Below are 14,061 nucleotides of genomic sequence, written 5' to 3'. Positions count from 1 at the left end.
AAAGGCACAAAATAGTGTGGGAAAACCTTCAAATCGATTCCAATTCTTAATTGAACAAAGAAAAATTTTAATAGAGTAAATCCATGTCACTTCATTATGTGTGCAAAAGACTTCATGTGACCTTCATTCCTTCATAGGCAGATCACATCTCACTGTGAACACAAATACTACAAGCATGAGGAATGTGAAGAGAAGCCATGTGAATTTAAACAATATAAGAAATCTCTGGTTTCTCCCAAAAATGTTCACACACAAATGTTAATACAAACTGGAGATGGACCTTTTAAATGTACAGTACGTGGGAAAGTCATCCGTCATTCCAGTGACATTCAAAGGCATAAAGATACTCATACTGGGTGGCAACCCTATGAATATCAGCAATGTGGTGAAGCCTCGTCTTCTCCCACAGGTGTTCCAAGACACATGAGAACACACAGTGAACGTAAACGTTTTCAATGTGAGGTATGTGGGAAAGACTTTGCTTTTCCCAGTTTACTTAGAATACATCAGAGAATGCATACTGGAGAGAAGCCCTATGAATGTAAGCAGTGTGGAAAAGCCTTCACTCAGTCCTCTGGCCTTCACTCACATGAAAAAATTCATACTGGAGAGAAGCCCTATGAATGTAAGCAGTGTGGCAAAGCCTTTTCTACGTCCAGTTCTCTTCAGATTCATGGAAGAATACATACCAGAGAAAAGCCCTATGAATGTCAACAATGTGGAAAAGCCTTTGCTATTGCTTCTGGCCTTCAGATACATGAACGAACTCATACTGGAGAGAAGCCCTATGAATGTAAGCAGTGTGGGAAAGCCTTTGCTACATTCAGTAACCTTCACTCACATGAAAAAACTCATACTGGAGAGAAGCCCTATGAATGTAAGCAGTGTGGCAAAGCCTTCACTCAGTCCAGTAACCTTCACACACATGAAAAAACTCATACTGGAGAGAAGCCCTATGCATGTAAGCAGTGTGGTAAAGCCTTTTCTATAGCCAGATCTCTTCAGATTCATGGAAGACTACATACTGGAGAAAAGCCCTATGAATGTAAGCAGTGTGGCAAAGCCTTTACTACATTCAGTTACCTTCAGTCACATGAAAAAACTCATGCTGGGGAGAAGCCGTATAAATGTGAGCAGTGTGGAAAAGCCTTTTCTACATCGAGTAACCTTCAAATTCATGGAAGAACACATACTAGAGAGAAATGCTCTGAATGTCAACAATGTGGAAAAGTCTTCACTACTGCCTCTGGCCTTCAGATACATGAACGAACTCATACTGGAGAGAAGCCCTATGAATGTAAGCAGTGTGGGAAAGCCTTCACTCAGTCCTCTACCCTTCACCTACATGAGAAAATTCATACTGGAGTGAAGCCCTATGATTGTAAGCAGTGTGGCAAAGCCTTTGCTACATCCAGTTACCTTCAGATTCATGGAAGAATGCACACTGGAGAGAAGCCCTATGAGTGTAAGCAGTGTGGCAAAGCCTTTGCTACATCCAGTCACCTTCACTCACATGAAAAAACTCATACTGGACAGAAGCCTTATGAATGTAAGCAGTGTGGCAAAGCCTTTTCTAGATCCAGTAACCTTCAGATTCATGGAAGAATGCACACTGGAGAGAAGCCCTATGAATGTAAGCAGTGTGGCAAAGCCTTTGCTGCATCCCCTACGCTTCACAGACATGAAAGAATCCATACCAGAGAAAAGCGCTATGAATAACAACAATGTGGAAAAGCTTTTGGCACATCCTGTCTGCTTCACACACGTGAAAGAACAGATACTGCAGAGAAATCATATGCATGAAAACAATTGGTAAACTTTTCTGTTATTACTGTTTCACTCATATACATGTAGGAAGTTACTGGAGAAAAATCCTTTGAATGTAAATCCTGGTAAATCAATATTTCATGTCAGTCTCAAAGACAAGAAAGTACTCACACTGCTGAAAATGTGTGTGTGTGTGTGTGTGTGTGTGTGTGTGTGAGAGAGAGAGAGAGAGAGAGACTGGGGATTTAGTCCAGTTGTGCTCTACCAGTTAGCGACATTCCAGTTACTTTTTATTTTGAGACAGGGACTTGCTGCATTTTTTAGGGTCTTCCTAAGGTGCTGAGGGTAGCCTCCAACACTGATCCTTCAGAATTACCCTCTCAAGTCTCAGGAATTAAAGGCATACACCACCACTTCCAACTGATTAACTCTTTAAATGTATAAAATTATCACAAATCATTCCATTTTTCCCTCTTGCCCTCAAAGCCATTTCATTCACATTGATAAACAAACCCGCTGAATGTAAGCAGTGTGGCAACACCTTTGCTACATCCCGTCAGCTTCATAAACATGGAAGAATACATACCAGAGAAAAGCCCTGGAATACATACCAGAATACACCAGAGAAAAGCTACATCCTGTCAGCTTCCCCTCGAGCCCTGTTTTTCTTCTCATATATGAAAACACACAGAGAAGCCCTGCGAGTGTGAGAAGTGTGGGAAATCTAGTTTTCTCCGTCTTTTACTAAGGCCTCAGAAGATTCTTTTGGAATAAAAAGAATAAATCCTATGCAAAAAAGAAATATGAGTTGTTGAGCTGTTCTAGTTTTGTTCAGTTGTATGAAAGGACTCATACTGTAGAAAATGCTGAGGATAAGCCATGTGAGGCAGTATTCAGCTTTCAGAGTTTTCTTCAAAGACATAAAGAATTCACATCTGAGAAGATCCTTTTTCTCTTTCAAAATTGTAGTAACACTTTCAACTTTCCAGGTCCCTTTAAACAGCATTTAAGAAACCACACTGGAGAAAAGCCCTGTATGTAGAAATGTGGTAGGACCTTTGCTTTTTTCAGATCCATTTGAACTTGTTCAGAATTGAGGATATTTTATTTTATTTATTTATTTTGAGAAAAAAACTGTAGGTGTGTGAAAAGGTTTGTGTCTTCATTTCTTTGTTTATCTATTCAGAGGTACCAAAAATGCACCCTGCGTTGGAGAGGTGCATTGCATCAGCATGAAGATTTTAAAACAACATGTTTTTCTTCTCAGTTAAATCTCTCTTTTTCCATTTTCCTGTATTTTAAATATTTTGTGTCCATTGTTTCATTACATATTCTGTATGTTAGTTTTCACCTCTCCACTCCAAAATACAGATTGGTGAAATGTCTTTTCTGAACTTCTTTCCTCTCTGTCTTTGTTCACATTTCACCCAGGAGTGCTCCACCACTGAGTTTCCCCACAGTCCTTTTAATGGTTGTTTTTTGAGGTGGAGTGAGGCTGGCAGCTGGGAACATAGGGATGTGTCTGTGTAACCTGAAGCTGGCCTCTTTCTTTTCCTTGATTGCTTATTGAGCTGTTGATGACTCTGGGACCCCACTCTTGTCACTTGTGCTTGTTCTAAGTCTCATGTATTGTGCTGTATGTAAGCACATTAAAGAGCATCATAACATAATGTCATTTGTGTATAATACTTGGAGAGGCACCTTCTCAAAATATGATTTGTCCTATGCTTGAGTTGCTTTCCTTTTCTTCCCCAGTTCTGGAGACTCAATCCTGCCTTGTGCATGCTAGGCAGGCATTCTTGCACTGAGCACTCCCATAGCTCAGGTGATGAGTTTTCTGGTGCTGTGTGTGTGGACTCCACAGATGACCACATCAGCAGATGCAGCTCTGCAGGTGTTTCCTCCACAATTGCAGATGGTCTCTTCCTTTTTAAATGTCTTTTATACCAGTGAATTTTTTAAACTACATCCAACTTAGCTTTTCTCCCCATGAATAATACTTAGGTGGAATATTCTAGAAAACTCAGGCTTGATTTCTCTCTGTGTTTGGAGTAGCTCAGTAGCCCTGGGAAAATTGTGTGATGGTTTAAGGTTTAAGGTTAAGAAAACCTACTTAATGCACTCTACATGATGAAAGGCTTAGTAAGGAGTGTCCCAGTCTGATGTGCTAATATAGTGGCACTCCTTTCTGCACCAAAGAATCTTAAATTAGCTTCTTGAGAGACCTTCACCTTAATTTTCTTTCAACAAAATGGCAGGAGCAGATTTTGCAAAGATCTCAATGTGGGTTATAATACAGACTTCTGCTTTAGTGGTAAAGCTTGGAAGACCTCTGACTAATCTTACAATTGGTGCACAAAGCACTTTCTGTGAACTAAAAGAAAAAAATTCTTCACGTATACACCTACAGAAAATATAAACCTCTATCCCTGTCCCACTGGGTGTAAATGAAGATCAATGAAATTCCAAGCAGAGAACCAAAAAATTTGAGGTGATACACCTCAGAACCCTGCAGCAAATAAATCTAATCCTGGAACATCCTTGGGTGTCTAGCCCCATGTGCCCTACATCATTGATGCAGCTACAGCCTCCCATCAGGTGACATTCTGCAGTACATGCTGTGGAGAGCGCTGTTTCTATGCAGGCTAAAGGATTAAAGTGAACAACTCAAAGCTCTGGAGACACATTTTCTATCATGTCCAACTGCATCATCAACTAGGTATGAAGATTAAAGGTTTCCCTGGCTCATGAGAATGAGAGGATCTGGGAAAGGGCTGTGAGGGTTGAGGGATGGGGACATGTGCTCTTTTCATAACCTTCCTTTGATCCCAAGAAGAGGCTGCCAGGTTTCCCATCTGATCAGAGCTGGAGGGACTCATAGGTGCTTATTAGGCCCCAGCTTCACCTGCTGCTGAGGAAGAGGGTGCACCTGACCTTGTGTGAGGAGCTTCTTCCACTGACAGGGCTTTGACCTGCAGGCCAGGATGAAAGGTTAAGAATGTAAAGGTTAAGTTTGTTTTCTTGGTTGAGTTTATGTTTTGTTTCCCTGAAACCTGAAATTTATGTAGGTGGAAAGGAAAAACCTTTAAATGTATGTTGAGAAAAGTCTCCTGACCATCTGGTTGCTCTGTACAAACAACCCCTCCTGCATTCCCTGACCTACGCATAAACTCCCCAGTTCAAACAATGTATATAAGCTCTGCTTAAGTTGTTCTTGGGGCTCTCAGCTCCTCTCAAGTGAGCTCTGAGCCCCAGCATGCTGGACCCCCAATAAACCCTCTGCTGTTGCGTGAGACAGTCTCTTGGTGGTCTCTTCCTCCCATGCTCAACCGACCTTAACAAGCAGACTGCAAGGGAGGCTGGGTGTTCAAAGGGCCATCCTCAGAATCATTGGCCAGTCTCCTCACCCCCACACCTCATTGTGCTCCAGCGGACATCATTCAACAGTGACCGCTTGTCCCTGTCATGTGGAAGAAGGTCCCAAGCATCACCAACATGCATGGGGAAGAGGCCACAAATCATTTAACTTGGGAAACCAGGAGGCCTGAGACTGAAGCCATCCTAGCCTCTCTGACCAAGCCCAAGGTAGGAGACAACCCTGGGCAGAGCATAGTTTTGGTGTCCTCAGCCAGAGCAGCATATCAACACATGTGTGGCCACCTCCTCCTCTGACCCCCTTCACCAGAAGGAAAGCAAGCCTCTGGAGAGACACACCCATCACAGGGAGCAGGGATGGAGCCAGGACCCCTGTCCAGCTGTATGACTCCTGGAACCCACGTGTAGCCTGAGCTTTCCCCAGAGCAAGGCAGAACTCCCAGACCCAGTATCTCTAATTTTCACTTTAAAACGAGAAAAAGGGGGCTGAGAGGATTCATCAGGGTGCTTTTCTGGCCAGGCATCTATTATGGATGGTCTGGCAGTGGGGTGGGCAGCAGAGTCTCAGTTCTCTCCTCCCACTCCAAATCCCCCTAAAGGGAAACCCTTGTGTCTTGGCTGTTGTGCTGCCTTTGCTGCCAGAGGACAGCCCCACCTCAACCCCAAGCCCTCTGTGGCTGTCCTGATCATGAGAAAGCTGGTCATCCCTCAGGATTGTTTGACACATCTCTGGGTCTCTTGTTCCTACTCGATTCTTTGAAATGCCCAGAGCTCAAGGGTGTATGCACCCAAGTAGCCAGAACTGAAATTGGGGGCAGAGTTGGGTCCACTTCTCACCATATTTCTTGTTCTGTGTCCCAAGGGCTGATGAAACATGGGGATGAGGGACTTAGACAGGCCTGGGATTGTCACTGTCCTGGAAATGGCTGCTGCAGAGGTCTGTGCAGAACCCCAGATCACAGCAACAACCAACGTGGCCTGGGACCTGATCCCCAGTTTAAGATCTGCCCTGGGCAGGAGCAGCCTCCAGAACTCAGCCTTCACATGGGAGCAAAATGGCATGTCTGTCATTCTGTCACTGCTTCCCTACTCATTATCCTCCTGGCACATGACTCTTCTGTTAGACATGAGGTCCCCTTTCAATGCCAAAGTCAGCTTGCATTTTCAGCTGACCCTGAAATGGTTCATATTGGTAAGAACATGAAAGGAGCTGACAGGTTGCCTTTGTGTCCCAGGGAAGCTACAAGGTTGGATCACCTAACATTATGTGGACTCTACAGGCTTTTGTGTCTCCTGGAATGTGCTTTGGGTTTCTGCAATAGCAAACCCAAACAAACACAGAATAACCAAATTGTAAACTCTAGTTGACATCAAGCTAAGGACTTTCCATCTCATTAATGAAATATTTTTCTTTTGTGCCAGGTGTGGTGGTGATACCTCAATCCCAGCCTCTAGGGAGGCTGAGTCAGGAGGATCAAGAGTGTACAGCCAGCCCCAGCAAAGTTGAGCTGCTAAGCAACTCAGAGAGACCCTGGTTCTAAATAAAATACAAAAGGAGGCTGGGGATGTGGCTCATTGATTGAGTGCACCTGGTTCAATCCCTGGCATCCCCATCTCCCTCCCCCCAAAAATGCCAACTGTTTCTTCTGATTGCCAGAATCCTGGTCTGTAGTCGGTAGTCACTGTGCTGCTCCTTTGCTAGCAAACCATTTTGTTTCCCTGTAAACTCACAGCTGTGTCCTTATTATTAGATTGGCATTGGGAAAGATGATGGAGCATTCAGGAACACCTTAACATCATGTGTCAGGCAGGGGATGTGGCTCAAGGGGTAGCGAGCTTGCCTGGCATGTGTGGGGCCCAGGTTCGATCCTCAGCACCAAATACAAACAAAGATGTTGTGTCCGCCGAAAACTGAAAAATAAATACTAAAATTCTCTCTCTCTCTCTCTCTTAAAAAAAATAAATAAACATCATGTGTCCATGTCTCACAGCTGTTCTGGCTCAATTAATTGTGGCTTTGAAACATTTTGCCTGATTTTGGAAAGGTATTACAAGAGAGCTGACTCATTGTGTCTGTTTTCATGGTGTAGGACTCACATCCTCTTATTTTCAAACTCTTTATCCATTTGTGTCCCAGCAGTGACCCCTGCACATAGCCCAGAATTGGACCTTGTTTTCATTCTGTCTGCTGATCTCTACCTTAGGAGAGGATTGTTCAGTCAATTGCCATATAATGTCACTGTTGATGTAGTTCTATTGATGTCTGCTCTTTTACACTCTTCTCTTTTCTTATGTCTTTTTCCCCTCTATTCCTCTTCGGGATGTTATTCTTTTTAAACTGACCATTAAACCTAGGGTTGCTGTAACACTGAGCTACATGCCCTGCCCCTTTTAAGTTGTATTTTGAGAGAGAGTGAGGCTACATTTCAGAGGTTGGGCTAGAATTTTTGACCCTCATGGCATGGTTTGCACCACTAGCCCAGGATACTGCTCAAGTTCTGTCGTTGTTATTGTTGTTTTCTAAGAAAGAATCTATTGAATGATTTTTTTTTTTCAGTTTTTTAATGTATTGGCTTAAAGATGTCTCATCATGTGTAAAAAATATGCTCCCTTGGCCAAAACCAAAGATGGCCTTGTTAGAGACCTGGTGTAAGGGTCCAGTGAAGCATCAAAGAAAGAGACCACCAAGAGACCACTCATGCAATTGGCAGAAGGGGATTTATTGATTCAGCATGCTGAGGCTCAGTGCTGACTCAGGAAGAGGGAAAGACCCAGAGCCCAGGGCAAGGGTTGAGGAGTGCTTAAGTACACTTTTGGGGGAGGGCGGGGACTTTATACACATCATAGTCTCCTTTAACCAATCACCATACACCATGGGAAAATCAAACAATAATTCTTAGACTTTTTTTTTCTTTTTTTTTTTTTATTGGTCGTTCATAACATTACATAGTTCTTAATACATCATATTACATGGTTTGATTCAAGTGGATTATGAACTCCCGCTTTTACCCCGTATACAAATTGCTGTATCACATCAGTTTCCCTTCCATTGATTGACATATTGCCTTTCTAGTGTCTGATGTATTCTGCTGTCTGTCCTATTGTCTACTATCCCCCCTCCCCTCCTAATTCTTAGACTTGATTAGTACATTCATTGGCGGGAACAGGCTGGGCGGGGGTGATTGGTCACTCCTAAGCGGGGTGCACATCGAAACTGATTTGCTTGGGCCTTGAATGCCTACGTGCTGGGCTACACAGGGTCCTAAGTTATTAAACAACCAGAGGATCAGGAGGAATATTTACTGGGCAGTTCAGGTATTGTCCTAACAGCTACAGGAAATTAACCCAGGCTTTGCAGTTTAGAAGCAGGTTTACAATGCCTGGTCCTTTACTTTTTAACTCAGGCTTTGCAGCTTAGAAACTTTACCCTTTCACTGGCACTGTTAAACCACAACACAAGAAAAAGAACACAGACTCCAATTTTGAATCAAACTTAATCAAAATTTTATTTATGTACCCAGGAGCTGGCCATGTCTATCTCTCCTCAAACCCCAGGCTAAAGATACTCCAGCTCTCTCAGAACACATTTGTTTTAAATCAAACAACAACTCTTTTTTTAGAGAGAGGGAGAGAGAGAGAGAGAGAGAGAGAATTTTTTAATATTTATATTTCATTTTCGCCCGACACAACATTTTTGTTTCTATGTGGTGCTGAGCATCGTACCCGTGCCTCACGCATGCCAGGCGAGCGAGCTACTGTGTGAACCACATCCCCAGCCCTCGGAACACATTTTCATAACACAAAAGTTTGCAAAGAGGGGTGTCTTGAGAACTTACAGACACCAGGATTTGGACAAGCATAATACAAAGGCAGGTAGTAGGTTAATGAACTACATGGCTTAACATTTCAAGGTAGGGAATAAATTCAGATCCCAACATTAGAATGTATGAGGTACCACTGAGCTTTCAGAGAGGGTTGTTATCTGGTCAGGGAGGGCCAAGTATGGGTGACTTCAAGGCATGGGCAGGCATTCCAAGCAAGGTTAAAGATTGCAGTAATTTATACTAAAACAAAAATTAGTTTTCATGTGTTTTGGATGAGATGCATCCCAATCTTAAGAAGGAATTAGGCAGGGTTTCAGAGTTATATTCTCAAACCCACTATATTTATGCTCCCACCCACTTCTTTGTACCACTTAGGAAAATGGCTGGGGATGGAGCTCAGGGATTCTGTACCCCTGCCATGGATTCAATGCCCAGCGGGGGGGGGGGGAGCACCTAGAGTTGAGTTCTCAGCCCTAGACAGGTATGTGGCCACTATTCCACGCTTGAGGGAATATGACTGTTAATATATAAGCCCCCCTCTCCATGGTCATTGGGAATGTTGGTAGGAGACTGAATTTGGGCCAGTGCACAAGATGTGAAAGACTTCACCAATTCAAGTGAAGAGTAAAAATAAAGTTGTATTCACTTTCTGGGAAGGGGCAGATACTGAAGCCAGAAATAGACAGGCAGTCACTACAGACAGGTAAATGGAGTCAGGTCTGATCAAGGAGGCCAATGTTGAGAGAGTCTGGCAAGTTTCAGACTGTCCCCTGAGGGATAGAAATGTTAATCCCTTCAGAGCCCTTGCTCCACCCTCATCAAGGACCTGCCCTAGCTCCTTCCTGTTGCTAAGGTAGCCTCTCCCAGGATTGCCCCTCCCTACAGGCAGCTTTTAGGGTGTTAATGTGTCCTTAGCTGCTGCATCCTGCCCTTCCCCCTTCATCCCCCTTGTTTGTCACCTTTGTACCATCTCACCATCATTCCTGGGCCTAGTCACCAAGGCAGGAAGGAGAAAGATAAGGGGAAAGGCATGGAGAACTCAGGAAGCCTAGGACTCATAGAAAGGCTGAACACCTTGCTTCTGGGAATACCAGGATACCAGCTATGGTCCCCGCTCCTTCCTGGGGAGAAGTCTGTATTACTTCTTTTAAAATAAACCCTGCTTTGTGTGCTTGCCTGGGCTTGCTTCTCTAATGTTCAAACTTCAACATGTGAGGGAGCAGAACTCCTCCCCCGTAACCAGCAGTATCAACGCCACAGGCCATATGTGCCCCAAGTGGGGTTTCATATGCAGGCTTTATGGGCCGAGCTGAGCAGGGATATTGTTTCTTTCTGGTTTAACTATCAGTTGAAACCCAGGAAGCTGAGAGCCCTGGGTCAGCAGCTAGGGATATGGTGCTTACCAGGCAGGCGCAGGTGGGCTTGTGGTTTTCTTGAAAATGTTGGTGCCTCTGAACCACTGACATGGAGAGAACACAAGGGAGGGGGGCCCTTCCTGAGAGGTCAGTTCAGGTCAGCCTGTGCAGTGGGGTGAAGTGTTTCAAGGCGTCACGTGACCACGAGTTCACAGACATTTTAAGACACACACAGATGCCTGAAGCCACAGAGGACACCAAACCTACATACAGTGTGCCCTCTACACACATGCCTATGACTGATTGCCCTTTCTATAAAACCTGAGAGTCCTAGACAGCCCTGAAGAGAGGGCTAAGGACATGGTGCCCTTGTCTTCCTGGTGTAGCTCCACTGATCAAAGTTCCTTTTCTGCTTGTCATCATAACCCTTTGTGTTTGGATTTGGGGTAGACAGATAACCTGATGTGTGGGGTCACCAGAGTCAGGTGGCTTCCAACAACTCCCTAATAGTGGAATGTAGAACATGGACATTAAGCACAAGGTGCTCATTTTTTTTCAACCCCGCATTGCTGCCATGGGGAATTGCCTCCCACACCTCCTTCCCCTCCATCCTGCTGGGGAGAGAACACTGAGCCAAATCACCAAAACCAATTTTTTCTTTTCGTAGCTCTATCTAATTCCTCAAAAGATAAGTAGTCCGGAGGTGATGAGAATTACTAAAATAATTGTCAAACTCTATTTATTTTCACATATCAAATATGTATGATACATATGATATTTTTAAATATTGTTTCAAAAATTTTGAGACTATCTCTTGCTAAGTTGCCTGAGGTCACACCAGCTGATACTATATATGTATATAGGTATCTTTTTCTTTGAGGTTCTGTTGAATAATCCCTGTGGGGCTCAGCCTCTGAACTAGATAATGAACCCTTTTAATTTGTTTTCAGGTAGGCTCTCCCTGTTTGTGAAGCCAGATTGAAATATTGTAGTGTGTGTAGCTAGGTAAGTGGGGTCTAATATCAGGTCCAATAAAGAAATGCAATCTGATCTGATCCTGGGAAACCAAAAAAACACCTGAGAAGTGAACTGTTCATGTCGTCATGGCCTTGGGCAAGTCCTAAATAAGGGTTAATGAAATAGCTCCCAGTAAAACAGGGAGATGCTCATCAAACCACCCTAGGCTGTTCCTGCCCAGGTTTCTGCCTCCCACCCCATAAGTCCACCCAATTCCCTCCCTTTGGCCTTCCACCCTCAGGCCCAATCACCTGCACAATAAAGGAAAATAAAGGACAGGAATGTGGGAGGACAAAAGATGACCTTAGGTTTAAGAGGGAGAAGACCTCCCCCTCCCAGGGATTCTGCCTTTTGGGTCCCCTTCTTCCTGGGGTGGGGGATGTCTTTTGTGCTTTCTCTTATGAAAGCCTTCCACTTTCCACTCTCCACCTGCTTCTCTGGTGTTATACTGCAGGATTCGGGAATAAGGACTCCTCACGGTAAATAGCATTATCATTTGTTGATTTTCACCTGATTTTGGGCTCCTCAGGCCTTAGAGTCCTTAAGTCACTATTTTTTTTATATATATATTTTTTATTGGTTGTTGAAAACATTACAAAGCGAGCTGGGGATGTGGCTCAAGCGGTAGTGCACTCGCCTGGCGTGCGTGCGGCCCGGGTTCGATCCTCAGCACCACATAGAAACAAAGATGTTGTGCCTGCTGAGAAACTAAAAAATAAATATTAAAAAAAAACATTACAAAGCTCTTGACATATCATATTTCATACATTAGATTCAAGTTGGTTATGAACTCCCAGTTTTACCCCAAATACAGATTGCAGCATCACATTGGTTACACATCCACGTTTTTACATATTGCCATACTAGTGTCTGTTGTATTGTGCTATCTTTCCTATCCTCCACTATCCCCCCTCCCCTCCCCTCCCATCTTCTCTCTCTACCCCATCTACTGTAATTCATTTCTCTCTGTTTATTTTCCGATTCCCCTCACAACCTCTTATGTGTAATTTTGTATAACAATGAGAGTCTCCCTCCATTACCATGCAATTTCCCTTTTCTCTCCCTTTCCCTCCCACCTAATGTATCTGTTTAATGTTGATCTTTTCTTCCTGCTCTTCCTCCCTGCTCTGTTCTTAGTTGTTCTCATTATATCAAAGAAGACATTTGGTATTTGTTTTTTAGGGATTGGCTAGCTTCACTAAGCATAATCTGCTCTAGTGCCATCATTTCCCTGCAAATTCCATGATTTTGTCAGTTTTTAGTGCTGCTTAATACTCCATGGTGTATAGATGCCACATTTTTTTTATCCATTCATCTATTGAAAGGCATCTGGTTTGGTTCCACAGTCTAGCAATTGTGAATTGTGCTGCTATGAACATGGATGTGGCAGTATCCCTGTAGTATGCTCTTTTAAGGTCTTCTTTTTTTCATTTTTTAAATTTTATTATTATTTTTTTAATTTAAATTTTCATTTTTTATTATCATTATTGTTTTTGTAAAAAAATTTTTTTTCTTTTCTTTCTTTATTTTCTATTTTTTTTTGTTTGTTTGTTTTTGTTCTTTTGTCTTTTCATTTCTTTTCAATTTTCTTATTCCCCCTTCCTTGAATTCTACCCGCCTTCTCTCATTCTCTTTTGTGACTTCTTCCCTGCCCTTCTAATATTTTTTATATATTTTTAATTGTTGTTTGTTTCTGTGGTGAGGTTAAAACCCAGGGCATCACCCATGCTGGGAAAGCAGTCTCCCTCAGCCAGAGCTCAATCCCAGGTGTTACCCTTTGTACCAAGTCCAAGCAAAGGCTTCCCACCTGGATTAGTTCCCAGCCCAGGAAAGAAACTCCACCTGAAAAGGCCTGGGGCCAAGGATCTGCCACTCTAGGCAATTTTGGTTAGTGATTGGATATCCTTAGCTGTCAGTCACAATGCAGAGGCCTGACTAGGGGCGCCCCATTAGGGATGCTGGGGTGGAACTGTCCAATCAGATCCGGACCAGAGGGGAAGGGTGGGCTTTGGAAATCTCGCGGGCTTTTCTTCCTCATAAACTTTGCTCCTCCCTGTCCGGGCCCCATGTGCTCTGCCAAAATGTCTAGGTGATTCTGAGCAGCCTGTGCTTCCCTCTATCTTTGGTGCCTTGAGGTCCTTGAGAGAACACCGGGTCCTCTAGAAGGAAAAATGGTGAGTATGTGACGAGGGCTGAAGGGACATGGTCAGCATCTGCCTTGGGGCCCCCGCAAAGGGGTGAGCTGCAGAGCCTGGCGGAGTCGCCTCTGGAGGTTGCCCTGGGTGTCTGTCCCCTGGTCCCGGGGGTTGGGCTGGATGGTAGAATCTTGAAGTCACCTCGCTGGCGGCTGACTCTATGCCTCTGCCACTGATCCAGCGGAGTGAACTGGGTTTTGGGTGCGCAAGGTTGGTGCAGAGGGTGCAGTCTAGTCCTCCATGGTGGATGGCCCTGCGCTTCTGCTCTCTGGCCCCTAGGATTGGGCTGGGTATCCAGTCCCTGAGGTCAGCTGTAGAGGATGAGGCCCAGTTCCTGCTGGCAGGTGGCCCTGGGTCCTGTCCCTTGGCTTCCATTGTTGAATGGGCTGCTCTTGTCCCTCCTCTCCCTGCTGGTGGCCCGCCACCACTCTTCCAAACCTGTAGGAAGCAGGATCCCAAATCCACTTTACTTCCCCCAATTTAGTTCCTCTGAAGGCTGCTGTAGGTCTTTCAGATTGCAGTTGCCTC

At 44.1% G+C, this 14,061-nt stretch overlaps 1 protein-coding gene across 1 annotated transcript; it reads left to right on the top strand.

Moving 5' to 3' along the window:
- The first annotated feature begins 423 nt into the window (after positions 1–423).
- LOC144250744 (uncharacterized) lies at positions 424–1,719 on the top strand. The gene has a single exon (XM_077793696.1). It carries the CDS (start codon positions 424–426, stop codon positions 1,717–1,719), a length of 1,296 nt encoding a protein of 431 aa, XP_077649822.1.
- The last annotated feature ends 12,342 nt before the right edge of the window (positions 1,720–14,061 follow it).

This window comes from Urocitellus parryii, chromosome X (assembly GCF_045843805.1).
Source record: "Urocitellus parryii isolate mUroPar1 chromosome X, mUroPar1.hap1, whole genome shotgun sequence".
Lineage (NCBI taxonomy): Eukaryota > Metazoa > Chordata > Mammalia > Rodentia > Sciuridae > Urocitellus > Urocitellus parryii.
Note: the sequence above shows the minus strand (reverse complement) of the source record. Positions and strands in the feature narration are given on the sequence as shown.